The sequence below is a fragment of the Lonchura striata genome, chromosome 1 (genome assembly GCF_050655825.1).
Source record: "Lonchura striata isolate lonStrDom1 chromosome 1, ASM5065582v1, whole genome shotgun sequence".
In the NCBI taxonomy this organism is placed as follows: domain Eukaryota; kingdom Metazoa; phylum Chordata; class Aves; order Passeriformes; family Estrildidae; genus Lonchura; species Lonchura striata.
This window is the reverse complement of record NC_140703.1, coordinates 15,919,318-15,933,575: the sequence shown is the minus strand read 5'-3', so window position 1 is coordinate 15,933,575 and position 14,258 is coordinate 15,919,318. Positions and strand designations below refer to the sequence as shown.

At 47.2% G+C, this 14,258-nt stretch overlaps 1 protein-coding gene across 7 annotated transcripts in view; it reads left to right on the top strand.

The window, feature by feature from the left end:
* Positions 1 to 1,142: 1,142 nt before the first annotated feature.
* ILDR2 (immunoglobulin like domain containing receptor 2) overlaps positions 1,143 to 14,258 on the top strand; it is a 40,224-nt gene continuing 27,108 nt past the window's right edge. The window contains exons 1-3 of one of the 7 annotated variants that reach the window (XM_085590097.1): positions 1,143 to 1,778; positions 10,510 to 10,842; positions 11,955 to 12,074. In XM_085590097.1, the coding sequence (XP_085446223.1) occupies positions 1,733 to 1,778; positions 10,510 to 10,842; positions 11,955 to 12,074 (499 nt within the window). In that variant the 5' untranslated portion in view covers positions 1,143 to 1,732. The remainder of the gene's footprint in view (positions 1,779 to 10,509; positions 10,843 to 11,954; positions 12,075 to 14,258) is intronic. The other 6 variants (XM_021547925.4, XM_077781187.2, XM_085590090.1 and 3 more) reach the window with 6 other exon arrangements.

Below are 14,258 nucleotides of genomic sequence, written 5' to 3'. Positions count from 1 at the left end.
CAGCACTGCTGCACATGTATACATTATTTAGTGTAATAGGGACATCTTAATAGGAACTTTTAGCTAGTACTGCATAACAGTTAAATGCATAATGTATCAGGTCAGAGGAACACCAGGACACTGATTGGGGTGGGAGTGTATTTTTTTAAAGCAATGCTGAATGAAAATAAACTTCCATGTGAAAAATATTTTTAAATAACATTCAATGGCTCCAAATAAAACACTTAAAACCAGATCGTGTGCCTAAGGATTGTCTCCTTGCTTAATTCAATTTTAACTGTAGTAACAGAGGGACTACACCTGTCTGAAAACAACCAAAGATGTTTCAACACATCTTTTATCACTGCAAACATGCTGGTTTGGTTTTTCCTTCAGAAATTATTGATCTTTTTTTATTTGCACTTTTAAAGAAAAGCTTATCTTGCTTGTAGAGAAGTTCAGTCTGAAAGGCGAAATGATGAGGAATCTACAAGCAACTGGAGAACACCTGCTAGAATGTCAACAGCTTGTGCAGATTTATTGCAGGCATCCCTGTGCACCCTGCCTTTAGCAGCAGGACACACCAAGGCACTTTGCTTTCGAAAAATCAATCATTTGTGTTTTTTGGCAAATTCCAGATGAGACAAAGTTGGAGACTAGTCCCATCTCTCATGTGGATCACTGATGCCTGCAGCATCCCAGCTTTGGTTGCAAACACCAGCCAAACCCCCGTAAGAAAAGTGCCTGAGGATGAGTAACACTCAAAGGGAAGCTGTGCTGGATGGGGAGTGCCATTTAGCACTCTGTGCCTCTCTCCGGTGCTGAGCCACAAAAGGAAGCATGATGCTATTTTAGTCAGCTATTTAGGCCCATGAATAATTCCACTGGCTTATTATGTTTTCATAGAAACTTTAAAAGTTTTAAGTACAGTTAATGTGTATCCACGTGGGTTTGCTGCGGCCAGGACCATTTAATTTCTAAGCAACATCCATATTCTAAAATGTCATTTAAGGCTGTATGTGACCCTTTTCTCACAAAAAAAAACCCAAAAAAACCCAAAAAACCAAACAAACAAACAAAAAAAAACCCCCAAAACACGCCAAACCCAAACAAAACCCCCATCCCCTTCCAGTATCATGTTAACACGAAAATTTAACACCCCGCAACTCGGCTGCCCATTGTTAAGAGACAGAACACCTCCTCATCTAAAATTATACTCCTTTATCTAAAATTACAATAATTAGTTGCTGTGCCCGTGCTGGAAGTGGAAACCCCAGGGAAATTTAGAACAGGAACCCTCTACGCTCATTTCCCAAGGTGTACATTTGTCTAATGTGGGGAGGACAGATGATCGGCGAGGACATTTTCAAGCGCTTACTAGAGAAGTTGTAAGAACCCCGCGAAGAAGCGGGGATGCCGGGGGGGCTGAAGGAGTTGCAGAGGGACGTGCCGGGGTGCCCGTAGGCTGAGGAGCGGCACAGGCAACCGAAACGCGCCTTTGCCGGAGGGAGGGAGCGGGGAAGAGAAGCAGTTTCGAGAAGCCGCGTCCCCCTCCCCTCTCCGCCGCCGCCCCCCGCCCGAGCCCGGACAGCGGCGGGGGCGGCCGCGGGGAGCCGGCCCGGGGGAGGAGCGGAGCGGAGCCACACGGCGCGCCCGCTCCGCCAGCCCGGCCGGCTCTGCGGGGAGGCGGCTGCCCGAGCGGGGCCGCCCCCGCGCAATCCCGCCGCCCCGCGCCGCCTGGACCACTGGGAAGATGGATGGGCACGTCCTGGGATGGATCGTCCTGCTGTGGATCGCAGGTAGGGCCGCGGGAGGGGGCACGGGTGGCCCGGTGGCCCCGACGTCCCACGCCGTGCTCAGCCCGCCGGGCTCCGCGGCTTTCCCGAGGGCGAAAACTGGGGGTGCTTTGGGGAGATGCTTCGGAGGGAGCCGGCGTGGGGCTCGGGGGCGTCCCGCGGGGCAGTTCGCAGACTTTTGCGGAGAGGGCTGGGAACGGGGGGGCAGCCGGTGCCTCCCGCCCGGCCGGGGCGCGGGGCAGGTCCGGGCGGCCCCCGGCGCTTCTCTTCTCTCCTCTCCGCTCCGCGTGGTGCCGGCGGCGCTTGGGCCCCGCTCGCCGCGGGGGAGAGAGCGCGCTCGTCTCGGGGAAGGGGCAGCCGGCCCGGGGGGGTCGGAGTGTCCTTGGCCGCGGTGCGGGAGGGATGGCGACGAACCCCCGGCTCCCCCCGCCCGCCCGTGCCGTGCCGGGAACAATTGCAGGAACTTCTCCTTTAGCCGGTGTCCTGACTGCACATGCCGTCTCAGCAGAGGTGTGAGAGGAGGGGGCTGCCTTGCCTCTGCCCCGGCTTCCAGAGGGCAGGATTCTAGGGGGGCCTTCCCCGTGACGGTGCAGTTGCGCCCAGGCCTTTGTGAGCGCAGGACGGGATTGCCCCCCAGCCCAGCTCGCCGCCCACCCCTCACCTCGCCGGCTCCCGAAAAGGTCGGGCAAGTCCCCCGCTAGGGCAGGGGGAGGGGAGCCGGAGAGGCGAGCAGAGAGGGCTCAGTGATGGGGAGAGGGCGGGGGGGACAAGGTGAAAAGGAGCTGGGTCTGAGAGCTGGGCAGCGAGGAAAGGAGAGGGAAGGGATTACAGCAGGTGAGAGCGGCGGGGCAGCCGGGAACTGGGGAGAAAGAGAAGCCGTGTCAGGTCAGGAGCAAGATCTGCCTCCTGTGAGCCGGTGAAGCAGCCAAGCACAGGCAGGAGCAGCAAGCTATAGGAAAAGCTGCAGTAGGATGACTTAGCCAGGCAGGCTGGATACAGGCTGAAAGAAGAAACAGACACACTTGGGTTAAATGGCATATTTTTCCCACTGTCACCTATGTATCCCACAAAAAAGACCTCAGCCTCTTCCCTCTTCCTATTCGGATTTAGGATTCACAAGCAGTAAATTCGGCTTTTTAGTCATAACACCTCTCTCCCACCACCCACCCACCCCTTTCCTTGCATTTTCACTCTGAGTCATCCTCAACACCGGTGCCTGCCTACTGCTCCCTTCCAGGGTTTCACGGCCTCATCTGGGGCTTCAGCAGCTTCCAGTTCATTCTTCTTCCTATCTCTCCCTTCCTCCTTCCCTGCCATTTGACTGCTTCCAAATGTATCCCACTTCAGTGAGTTGGTCTGGAGTGCCTGCGCACCCACAGCTGCCCCTCCTTTCCTACTAGCCATAGTAGCGTGCTGATAAATAGCATTCAAGGACTGGCAAAGCAGTGTAGGGTGTAGCTAATGTACATGTAATGTAATGACATTACATTCCTCCCTTTTTATAAAGAGCTTATTTATCTAGACAAGTCAGGCTAATCAGGATTTTTTTATCGAGCTAAAAGACTGGGCTGTTGACACTTTTCTCCTTCCAGTGAGGGCAGTTCAAGATTCCTGGCAGCGAGCACTGCTTGGAGCATGCAGGGTCAATGCAGAGAGAGAGTTACGGCTGCAGTGGGAAGACCTTCCAGTTTCCTCCAGCGCTGTGATTTTGAGACAGGACTGCGTGCTGCTGGTGCTGTGGAGAGCTGGCAGGCACAGGCTTCCGGCAGGCAACAGGTTATCCATAGCTGTGTGCTGAGGGATGGAGGCAGTCAGTGCTCGCCTGCTCCCCTCCAGCCTCCTCCAGCCGCTGCTGCCAGCCATAAATCAGGTGCTGATGTCCTTTTTCACAGCCGACAGAAAGCAAATAAGCAAAGGTGTGTGAGTGTGTGTGTGCACGGAAAAGGGAGAGGGGGCTAGCTAGCAAACATGGATTCAAGATTTTCCTCTCCCCAGTGGCTGTGCAAAGGAATGAAAGGTCTGCAGTAAGGTAAGGAGCCCTAATCCAGCCAGAGTGGTACACTCCACTCTGGGCAAGAGTAGTGGGGGTTGGGAGGTGGAGGGGCCAGGGGACAGAGTGCAAGATGGGGAAGAAGCAGGGAGACAAAAGCGAGCACGAAAGAGAAGCCTCTCATTCCCTTCCCTCCCCTCCTCCCTCCTCAAAGTCGGCTGAGAAATTTCTAATCAGCACTTTCAGTCCCTTTCCTCACAGCAGTAATTCCTCTCTGTCCTTTATTTGTCTTTAATTTTTGGCTCTTGCATTTATCTTTTGTTTGGTTTTGCGCATTGTGAGTTCTTACAGCAATTTCAAAAAATCCTGTGTGAGGTACAATGGATTTTGTTTGGCTTCTCCCCCTCCTGTCCTGCTCTCCCACGTGCCTGAAGCGAGTGTTTTAATAACAACAGCAAATGGATGAAGAGCAGGTCGTTCTTTATTCCTTCCTGTGAGGTCACATGGGTTAAGATATGTGTGGGACTGTGCTCTCATTCTATAAAAAGAAGATACAATTTGCCAAGTATCCTTAGTCCCTGTGTAAAGCCTGTTCTTGTAAATTACCAAGTGCAGCTTGATTCTGGAATGAATCCTCCCCTTGTGTTTACCATTTTCTTATTAATGCTGTAATTTCTAATGCATTTGAAACAAATTTGAAACAAGAGCATAGTGCTGTGCTGGCGACTGAACTCCAGTTTTAGTACAGAACAAGCAGATCAAATTTTTCCTGCCTCACAACTTGGACTAAGCTTGGGAAAATTACAATTAGAAGACTGTCCATGTTAGAATGGGATCTTCATGATAAGTGCTTTTCCACCAGTAATTTAGCACTCAGTCCCTGCACACTGTTGCTGTACCTGTTCTTTCCCAGCCACAGGTCAGGAGGGCAGGCACAGGGGGCATGCTGGAGCACAGTTGTGTCTTTGCTGTTTCTGGCCAGCTGACCACACTTCTTGAGGAGGCAGGGAAATGGTTAGACTCTTTTACTTGTCTTGATTTAAAGTGTTCATCTGACTTCTCTTGCTTGGTTTCACAGAGCATAGCAAGTGTAGCTTAACTGGGAAGAAATCTTATGTTTTTCTTACTTTTTATTCCTGTGAGGTCACCTTGAGTGAGACTGGCAGCAGTGGAAATCCCAAGGACAGGTATTATGGCTTGGTGTTACAAGGCTTGGAGGAATTCTTTACACGTTTCTTTTGCTTTGTTCTCAGGCTTCTAATGAGTGATATTTCTGGGAATGATTTCTGGGATGCTGAACCAAGTCTAGATCAGGAGGCATCTGACAACTGTAACAGGTTTCAGACAGCAGTAAGACAGGGTGGGTTTGATCTGGTGGCCAGAGCTGAGATAATTCACCTGTGAGTATCCAGGGTGACTTTTGTGAATGTGTGAAAGGAGTGTAATGAGCACAGGGAAGATGATGAAGAGAATGAAGTGAGGAGCAAGGGGTGCCTGGGGAGAGCACCACGGAGAATGGCTAAGAGCAAGGAATAGTCAAATGCCTACTGTAGTAATTTTGCACAGCCTGGGCTGTCCTACATGGAGTGGTTTTGTGCTGTGAGTGCTGGCTGTTCTTCTGCAGCTGCTTTGGGTTTTCCCCTTTCCAGGTTAAGTAGCTGGAGAGCTGAAATTCTTGGTTTTGCTATGGAGCTATTGAAAACAGAACCATGCTTTCACCTCAGCTGCAGCTGTTCAGGCATTGGTTTCTTGCTTCCAAAAAAAGTTGACAATTAGTGGTCACGTTGCTAAGAACACAAGTCTCGTAGGAACCAGACCAAGGCATCCAATTAATTTCCCATAAGCACTCGCCATAATCTGATGGTGATGACTTTTGCTGGTAAATTGCATGGATTGGATGTAGTCCAACATGAGTAGGCAAGAACGTGTACAATACAATCTCAGTGATCCCACTGGCTCACCATTCATCTGTTTACACATCTCTTTATAATTTTTGACTTTCTGGTCTCAAAGCCCAGATCTTCCTGATCCCAGCTTGATCCACATATGAAGGTGTGAATGGTGTATCAGGATTCAGCAGTGGGGAGAGCACTTTGAAATGATACAGAGTATCCAAGGTGCCAAATACTTTTGCCCAACAGTTTATTTTATTTGGGAAGTGGTATGAGCTACCCTAAGGGCACTGTCTCTTACCAGTGAACAGATGCTTTTCTGCCAAAGCCCTGAGGTAAAGTCTAGGAGTAGCTTTCCTGAGATTCCTGGTTCAGGACCCAGTGATTTCCATTTCCATTCTCCTGTGTGCACAACTGCCACTCCTGTCAATAAAGGTACATGAAAATGGAGGATGCAATTTTTGTAGTTTGTAGAATCAGCTGTACTACCTCAGGCAAGGAGTAGCATGAGCCAAATAATTGCTAAGAAAGATGAGATACATGCACAGATAGGGAGACCCGTGTAACCTGAAGAATAATGTGTGCTGCCTTCCTTCTCTTGGACTCGAGTCTTGTGTGTTCCAGAAGGATGCAGCCTGAGACACGTTCTACTGAGCAACAGTATTTGGCTTTGCCATTACTTCCAGGGTTTGGTGCTTCAGATCAATTTTATTCTAACTACATGATATTTAAGGTCCTCTCCAACCCAAACCATTCTGTGATTCTATTCCTAGAAGCTGTGCAGTGAAGTTAAATCTTCCTGGGATTCGTTTCATCTCAGGGAGGCACAGGCTTCTCTGGAGGTCAGTGGCAAACCAAAAGCCTCAGTTATCACCTCTCAATTGCCTTCTCTTGCTCAGGGAAGGCGCTTAGGAAGATCAGGCACAGAAGGCTCAAACCCGCCCTTACAAATATCCCCTCTGTAATCGCTTCCTGGAATTTTCTTTAATCACCAGTGAAATGTATTAGTGGTAGCTTGTGTGTAGTGTTGATTGCATAGTTTGAATGCATAATCTGAGGATAGTTCAGGAAAGGAATCAGAGCAAGGAGACAAATGCACATTGCCAACTGAAACAGACAAACCCCATACAATTATATTTCGGAAGTGTGATTATTTTTAAGCTCTTTCTCCGGGAGTGCGTATATATATATTTATATAGACACACAAAACCATGGATTTTTTTTATTTTCTAAGAGAAAGGATAACAATGTTTATAAGATGCAATTGATTAATATTTTCAGACCTTTTTCTTTGGGTTTAGGAGAGCAAGAAGGGAGGAAAGCAAAACAACCATGTAGTCATGAGATTCCCAGGAGCTAGATTTTATTCTTGTTAAACTTGAAACATTGTGAAATTCACAATGAACAGGTTCCTTCTCTAGAGTGCAGAAATTGCATTTCAGTCATGACTTCGAAGTTAAGGCTAATTTTGCTCTGTCTGCATTAGTCAAAACATAGCACAACACAATTCAGTTTCTTTTTAGTCCTATTTGTATTAAACTAGACAAAGAGTTACCACAGTGCTGTCACTAAGCTTCTCATAATTTTTCATATATTTCACTCTTTTTTTTTCTGTACTGTATTAACAACTCAGAGTTCTGCCCTGTGATACATCTGAGGCTTTTCTTGTCTTGGCTACACTACATTTTGAGGTCAGCAGTTTGTTCTTGAAGTTTAGGAAGTCTTATAATTCCTATACCTGGACATGACTGATCAGTATAAAGCCACCATCTTGTCTTCAGGCAGTCAGACATCCTGGTGGCCTTTTTGGTGGACACTCTTACAGCAGTGACATACTACATGAATCAATTCCAGTAATTCTTTTTTGGCAGAGGAAATAACAGGTGTATAATTTCCCAATTCAGCCATATATAATTATATATAATTTGACTTAAATAGATCTAAAGTTTCCTCTGCTCCAGTCTCCCAATCTGAGGCACTGTGTTGCTCTTAAATGCTATTCCTGGAAGGAAACTGAAAATAATACTTAAGAAGTTAATAAAGAGCTTGGGGTAGGATATAAAAGATGCCAGATAATATTCTGCACATCTCCAAAATGCTTTTTTGGTAGAAAAAGTATTCCTGTATTTTCCCAAAAGCTGCTTTTCTTGATGTAGATATTCACATGGGGGTAGGGTGGGGAAAGTTAGTCAGATGAGAATTTTCTAAAGCTCAGCTAATCATTTATTAAAGCAGTCCCTGGCTTGCCAAACTCATTAATCTCATTAACAGGGAAGGAGGGCTGTGGTGCATGGTTAGCTGAGAGCACTGTGTTAACTAAGCAGCATACTTGGTTCACAAGGGAAAGATTGAAATATTCAGTGTGTCACTGTTTTATCCCTGAAGCTGAGGTAACGTGATGAGTCACTTGATCAGCTCTTGCCACTTGCTGGCTTTGGCCTCAGACTCTGAGGGGTCATGGAGCTGCCAGACACAGGTCTGACTGGAGCCATTGGTTTTTTGAGGTGTTCTTCACGTTTCCCAGAAAGTGTGAATCTCTGGAGGGGAGAGGATTAGGCATCACCACTTGGTTCACCTTGAGAAGCAAGTGGTGGCGTTCCCTTAGTGCCACATGGCCCCTGTGCTTGGTCCCTGGGTAAAGGAAGCCTGGCAGAAATGTCCCAGCTGCCACTTCCTGAATAATCTCTTTGCCTGTGTCTCGGGAAAGTGCAGGAGCTGCCTCATTCCCTGCCTGTCCTGTGGGAGACCTCAGCTATGCCTGATGGTGCTCTGAGAGAACAGCCACACTCAGTGTCTGCAGTTGGGTCCAGGTGCTTCTGGCAAAACTGCTAACCTCCTGTGCCACTTCCACATGGCACAAGGACAATGTGTGTAGTGTCCTGCATCCATTATATGCATAATATAGCATTTCTGTGCAAATGCCAGAGCACCCTTGTGCTCCTCAAGCCTTCACATAGTAGTCCCCAAGGTCCAATCCTGCCTAGATCAGTAACTGTTAGTATCAGTGACCACCTTGCCTCTCTGAAATAAGCTTTTCCCTAGGTTCTATCCATGCTGTGTTTTCCTCTCCAGCTGGGATTTATAGACTTCATTGTGCTTTACAGTTCACTGCAGACAGTGTATCACTGCAGACAGTGATAACTTGTTGAATTTAATATTCACTGTTTTATCAGACTCTTCACTTTCCTTTGGTTCTGAATACTGAACATGCAATCTCTGCTTACTCTTGCTTTTCAGGTCTGCAGCTGTCTCCAGCTTGACCTTGTCTCTTCATGCCTGTTGTTACATAGTTGATGCATTTATTGCTCTCTGTCTGCTTCAAGCTCCAGTGCTTTAGTCTATGCCTTTTCCCCCCACCCCCATTCTAAAGATATCTCCTGTCATTTCACTTTCTTTTGCCAATTTTCATCTCTGCTTTTTGGAGTGGGTGGGTTATTTTTGCTGACTCAATTTCCTCTCTTCTCTACATTACTTCTAAATCTCCTGCAACCTGGCTGCAGCCCTTTGTACTTACTTTGACCTGGGCTAAGACACTTCTCCAGCTTCTTCCAACTGAATGCAAGCTTCCTGATTGTCATCCTGCTTATCATTCTGCTTCTTCTATTTGCTCTGATAGTTTATCCTTACTCTTTTTTTCCCTTCTTTCTTGCATTTCCCCTTCTTTTCTACTGCTTCTTGATATCTCTTTGTCCTCAGTCTTCTCATTCCTCACTAACCTTCCCCAAGTCCACCAGTCCCTTCTGCAGATGTTGTGTTTGCTTTCTCTTATGCTGTGTTGTCTTGAATGTTTCCTTGTATTTCCTCTTTTTCCCTGTTCCCCTGTGTATTCTGTCTTTTCCACCTGCTCTGAGTGAGGTGTGTGGTAGCACCAACATTTTCCATACTGAACCTGATTCCCTTTTTCCAGTGTTAATGTGAGTGCTCTCAGACATTGCTGCCTGCAGCACAAGGAGGGAAGCAACAAAGGGCATGTAGGGGAGTTTTGGCCATACCCCTGTGGGTGGATGGAGTGCCTCACTCTCTAGAAGGCTGACATTGCTCACTGACTTTTCCTCAGCTACACAAGGGTGTAACAGCAGTCCCCTGCATCTTCTTAATGCATCAGGTCTTATTGCATCAGGTGCAGGCTGCAGCTCTCCTGTCAGCTGCTAGATAAACATTACATGTTGAGATCCCTCTCCTGCCTGGGAATGTGAAAAACTTGAGAGTTTGGGCCCTTTTTCTCCACACCTCCCACGTGGAGCAATTTGTCTCAGTGCTACTTGCCAGCCCTGGGAAGAGCTCTGTGATTTGGATCCACTCCTTCCTGCATCTCTGGAGTTTGGCAGAGCAGGCAGCACTAACTGGGCACCAGTGCAGAATGTGCTGGTCCAGGCACTGTGTGTTGCCTGACTTGTAAAGAGGAGGTGTGAGTGTGATGCCACTGAAATGGGGAGTGAGGTGACTTATTCTGCAGTGGGATTGTCATGAACTCAGGATCTGGCCCCTTGGCTGACCTGCTGTTCAAGTGGAGCATGGCCATCCCTAAAATACTTCTTCCTTATGTTTGAACCTGCCCCAGAAGCTGTGAATCATCACACCATTGTGTTAGGGCTTCTATAGCATAAGGATGCTACATTTGAGCCTTCAGCCCCATCATGCTGTGTTTTTCTTTGTGACTTTAAGCTATGAAAAAGCAAATTTAATTCTGCTGCCAACAGCAGAATTACATACATTGAGGAGTGTTGCGCCCTAGCACCTGAAACAGATGGACAATTTTATCTATGAGGGGAGAAAGATATTGTGATAAAATGCAGTAGCTCCCTCTTCAAGCAGTGCCAAGGCATCTGATACTCATGTTTTTGTCTTCTAGCTGAGGTGGAAGGGTTGCAGGTCACTGTGCCAGAGAAGAAGAAGGTGGCCATGTTATTTCAGCCTGCTCTGCTTCGCTGCCATTTCTCCACTTCTTCCACCCAACCAGCTGTGGTACAGTGGAGGTACAAATCCTACTGCCAGGACCGGATGGGAGAAGCTCTGGGTATGGTGACTTCAGGATTGCAAACAATGAGCAAGAGGAACCTGGACTGGGATCCCTACCTGGACTGTGTGGACAGCAGGAGGACAGTCCGTGTCGTGGCCTCCAAGCAGGGATCTGCCATCACCATAGGAGACTTCTATAAGGAAAGAGACGTCAGCATTGTCCATGGTAACTCTCCTACCCCGGTGATACTTGGTGGGGGCTGGAATGGACCCTCAGCAATTTGGGATATTGGAGTCTGGCAGAAATTGTTCACTTGATTCCCTCAGAAAAGACTGTGGGAAGGAAGCTGTTCTAAGTCAGACATTTAGGATTCAGCTAACCAATCCTATACCCAAAATTTCCTTTGGCACTAACCTTCAATTGACTCCACGTAGGTCTTCAAATACAGTATCCTTTTCTCCCTTCCATGAAGTGGAAGCTTTTTCCCCTGACTTCTGCATATTGCTGTGTATATAGATTTTCTTTAGCAAAGGGGTGGCAGCAAGAGATACAAATTCAGTCTCTGCAGGATAGGTGTTTGTTCCTTGTAAATGCCACTGATATTTTCCTAGTTCTGAAATATCAAGATTATCCTACACCTCATGTTTGTTCAGCCACAGACTTCACCAGCTTACTCTGTCATGAACTTAAACCCACACAGCTTTAAGTGAGAGTGAAAGGAAGAGATTTCTGTGAGGTGAAGGCAGAGTGAAAGAAAGAGATTTCTCTGGGGTGAAGTCAGGTTGGGTGGAGGTGAGGGACAGCAAGGTCCTTAAACATTTTTGTCTGGAAGGTTGTGTGAGAGACCTTGTCCCTCAAAAGTACAAGGTGTCTGACGAGGGGGACCACCTAGCCAGAAGTGGAAACTCCTTGGTGTGAAGATCATGAGATCAGTCTCATAAGAAGGAGTGTTTTCTTTTGTCTCTGTATAATCTCTTCACAAATGACTGAGGTGCTGTAGAGGACACACTGTCTAAGCCCTTCGTCCATGACATGAATGTGTTGGGACGTGTGCCCTAGGTGACAGGAAGGACAGAGAAACATTCATGACCACTTCTGCTCTTGGCACTTGCAGGGTGAGCTGCCTCTGCAGCATTATCTGTTTTTCCACCTACAGCCAGAAGTCCTGACTGGTTGTTTTTTCCTGAATGCTGTGATATTCTTGATAAGGTTAACCCTTCTTCTTAGAAAGGAAATTAGATGGATTTGGGACACAGAGATGGACCCAGTGCATTCAACACTCCATTCTTCTTGTAAGTGTTGGAGGGAAAACCTGACTTTTCTTTTTTGCCTTCCAGATGCAGACCTGCAAATCGGGAAGTTGATGTGGGGAGACAGTGGCCTGTATTACTGCCTTATCATCACACCTGATGATGTGGAGGGCAAGAATGAAGAATCAGTGGAGTTGCTTGTTCTTGGTGAGGCCTCTTGTCAGGCTGTTTTTTCGGCAGATACCTGATGCATCTTTCCTCCTGCTCTCTTGCTGTCTCTCCATCCCTGTGCACTGTATTACTATTGATGTAGGAGCTATGTAAAACAGTCCCTGCAGCACTGTCACCATTGCCTTGCACCTTGTGCAGTCATTCACACCTAGGCAAAGTGGGTGGCAAATGCTACCAAACCAGAATAGTAATGTTTACACCCACACTGCTCACACGTTACACAGGCGTAAATGACTGTGGAGAGTGCAGGGCTATGGAAAGGCAGAACCCTTGTTTTTAAGGGATAAAACAAAAAAACTGCAGCAAAATGAACACTTGAGACAGAGTCTTTTAACAGCAGACACCCAGAACACATCAGATCGTGTGATTTTTGCAGTCCTCATCCCACTGTTCTGACCTGTGAGGCTGTCAAGAAGCACTGTGTTGAATGTGTCAGTTTGGGAGATTTTTTTTTGGGGTGCCTGATGACACTTGTCCAGTTAGAGGTGCAGTTTCACAGTCATCCTAATCAGGTCTGACCCGGTGCTGCCACTAACAGGACCTACCCTCTCTGTGGTGTGTGTGCTTGGCTCTGTTTCTGTTAAGTTCCCTTGAGCAGTGTGCTGAGCAGGATCAGTTTCTTCCCTATTTACAGGGTTTACTTTCAGTGGTGGCTTCCATGATACAGCTCACTGTAAAGGTCAGAAAAGCAGCCATTCCAGCTAGAGGAGAAAAGCAGAGTGGAATGGGCCTTTCAGGGGCTTTTGTTGACACACCTGGAAATGGCAGTAGCACTTCAACCCTAGATGCCCCAGGAGACCAAGCTGAGTTTTTCCCAACTTACCTTAAGACCTCACCATGGCTCTTGTGTGTACAGATCTGTGCATCCTGTGATGGAAATATTAAAAAGCTTGGGTTGATAGTGTGTAGGTGATCTGTGGAGGTGTACAATAGAACACATCTGTCAAGCATTCCCTTGATGTCCTGCCAATGGTCAGAGTTTAACTGGTGTTTATATTTGGAGCTGTAGTTATCATCGCCATGTAAACCAGACTGAATGGATGAGTGGCTGTCACAGTGCCATTGCCTCTCTTCACCCCTTTAATATCAGCCAAACAATGGACATTTGGAGTGGAAGGTCAGAAAGTGGAAGGTCAGTCTAGTCACTCCAGAAAACAGTGTCACATGCCTGTGTAAATCCACAGTGTGACTGTGCATCATCTGCCACTTAGTAACATGCAAAGGATCAACCTGTCTGAGTTCAGGTGAGGCTATCTTTGCCAGGTGGCAGTGGTAGCTGTTAAAATCCTCTCCTGAGGTCCTGTGTCTATGTAGTGATGAACTGCTGAAATTTTGTCCCTTTTTCACCTTCCTGTCTAGGATTTGGTGTCTTCCTCTTGTATAGCTACAACTGTGCTCAGACACCAGTGATGAAATACTACCATGGTAACAGGAAGAATTGGTTTTTCAGTGTGTACAGAAGGCTGTGGGGAGAAAACACAGAAATCCCCTCCTCTGGAGCTGGCTTGATGTCTCTGCCCCCAGTTCATTGTGGTTATGTTGGGCGACATGTAGCTTAGGCTGCATCACTCTTGACCACATCTGCTTTTCTGTTCTACCTCTGGGCCTGAGCTTGCCCTTTATGCAGCTCTCTGCCAAGTTTGTCAGCAGCATGAAAGCAGACTTGTCGTGGGCTTCCTTCTGCCTCATGCTGTTAGGCAGCTTCTGTATATTGCTTTTCCTGGGTAGAGGCAACATTCCAGCTTTTGGTGCAATTCCAGGGTTACCTACCTGTTTTCCTCCTTCCCTCTTTTCCCCTTCCCACCTTTTTCTTTTCTTCTGTCTTTGCTGTTATTTTTTCTTTGTTTTCCTTTAATCTCTCCCTATTGATGGCTAAATGATGAAGCAGCCAGTGATGAAAACACCATTCCTTAATATTCTGCATATTCTGGGATATTTTTTGTTCCCATTGCTTGGAGGGAGGCACTGAATACAGATATAGGTTGTAGCAATTTTACAGTCCTAGGGAACATGTTGTAAAAGGTTTGCTGGTCTGCTGCTCTTTGGGTGGAACCCAGTCTCCCTGTTACAGAGGTTGGAGCAGCAGAGGGATAGTGAGAGATGCTACAATTCCCAGAGCACATTGCTGTTTGCTCCCTGCTGACAGTGGTCTCTCAGATA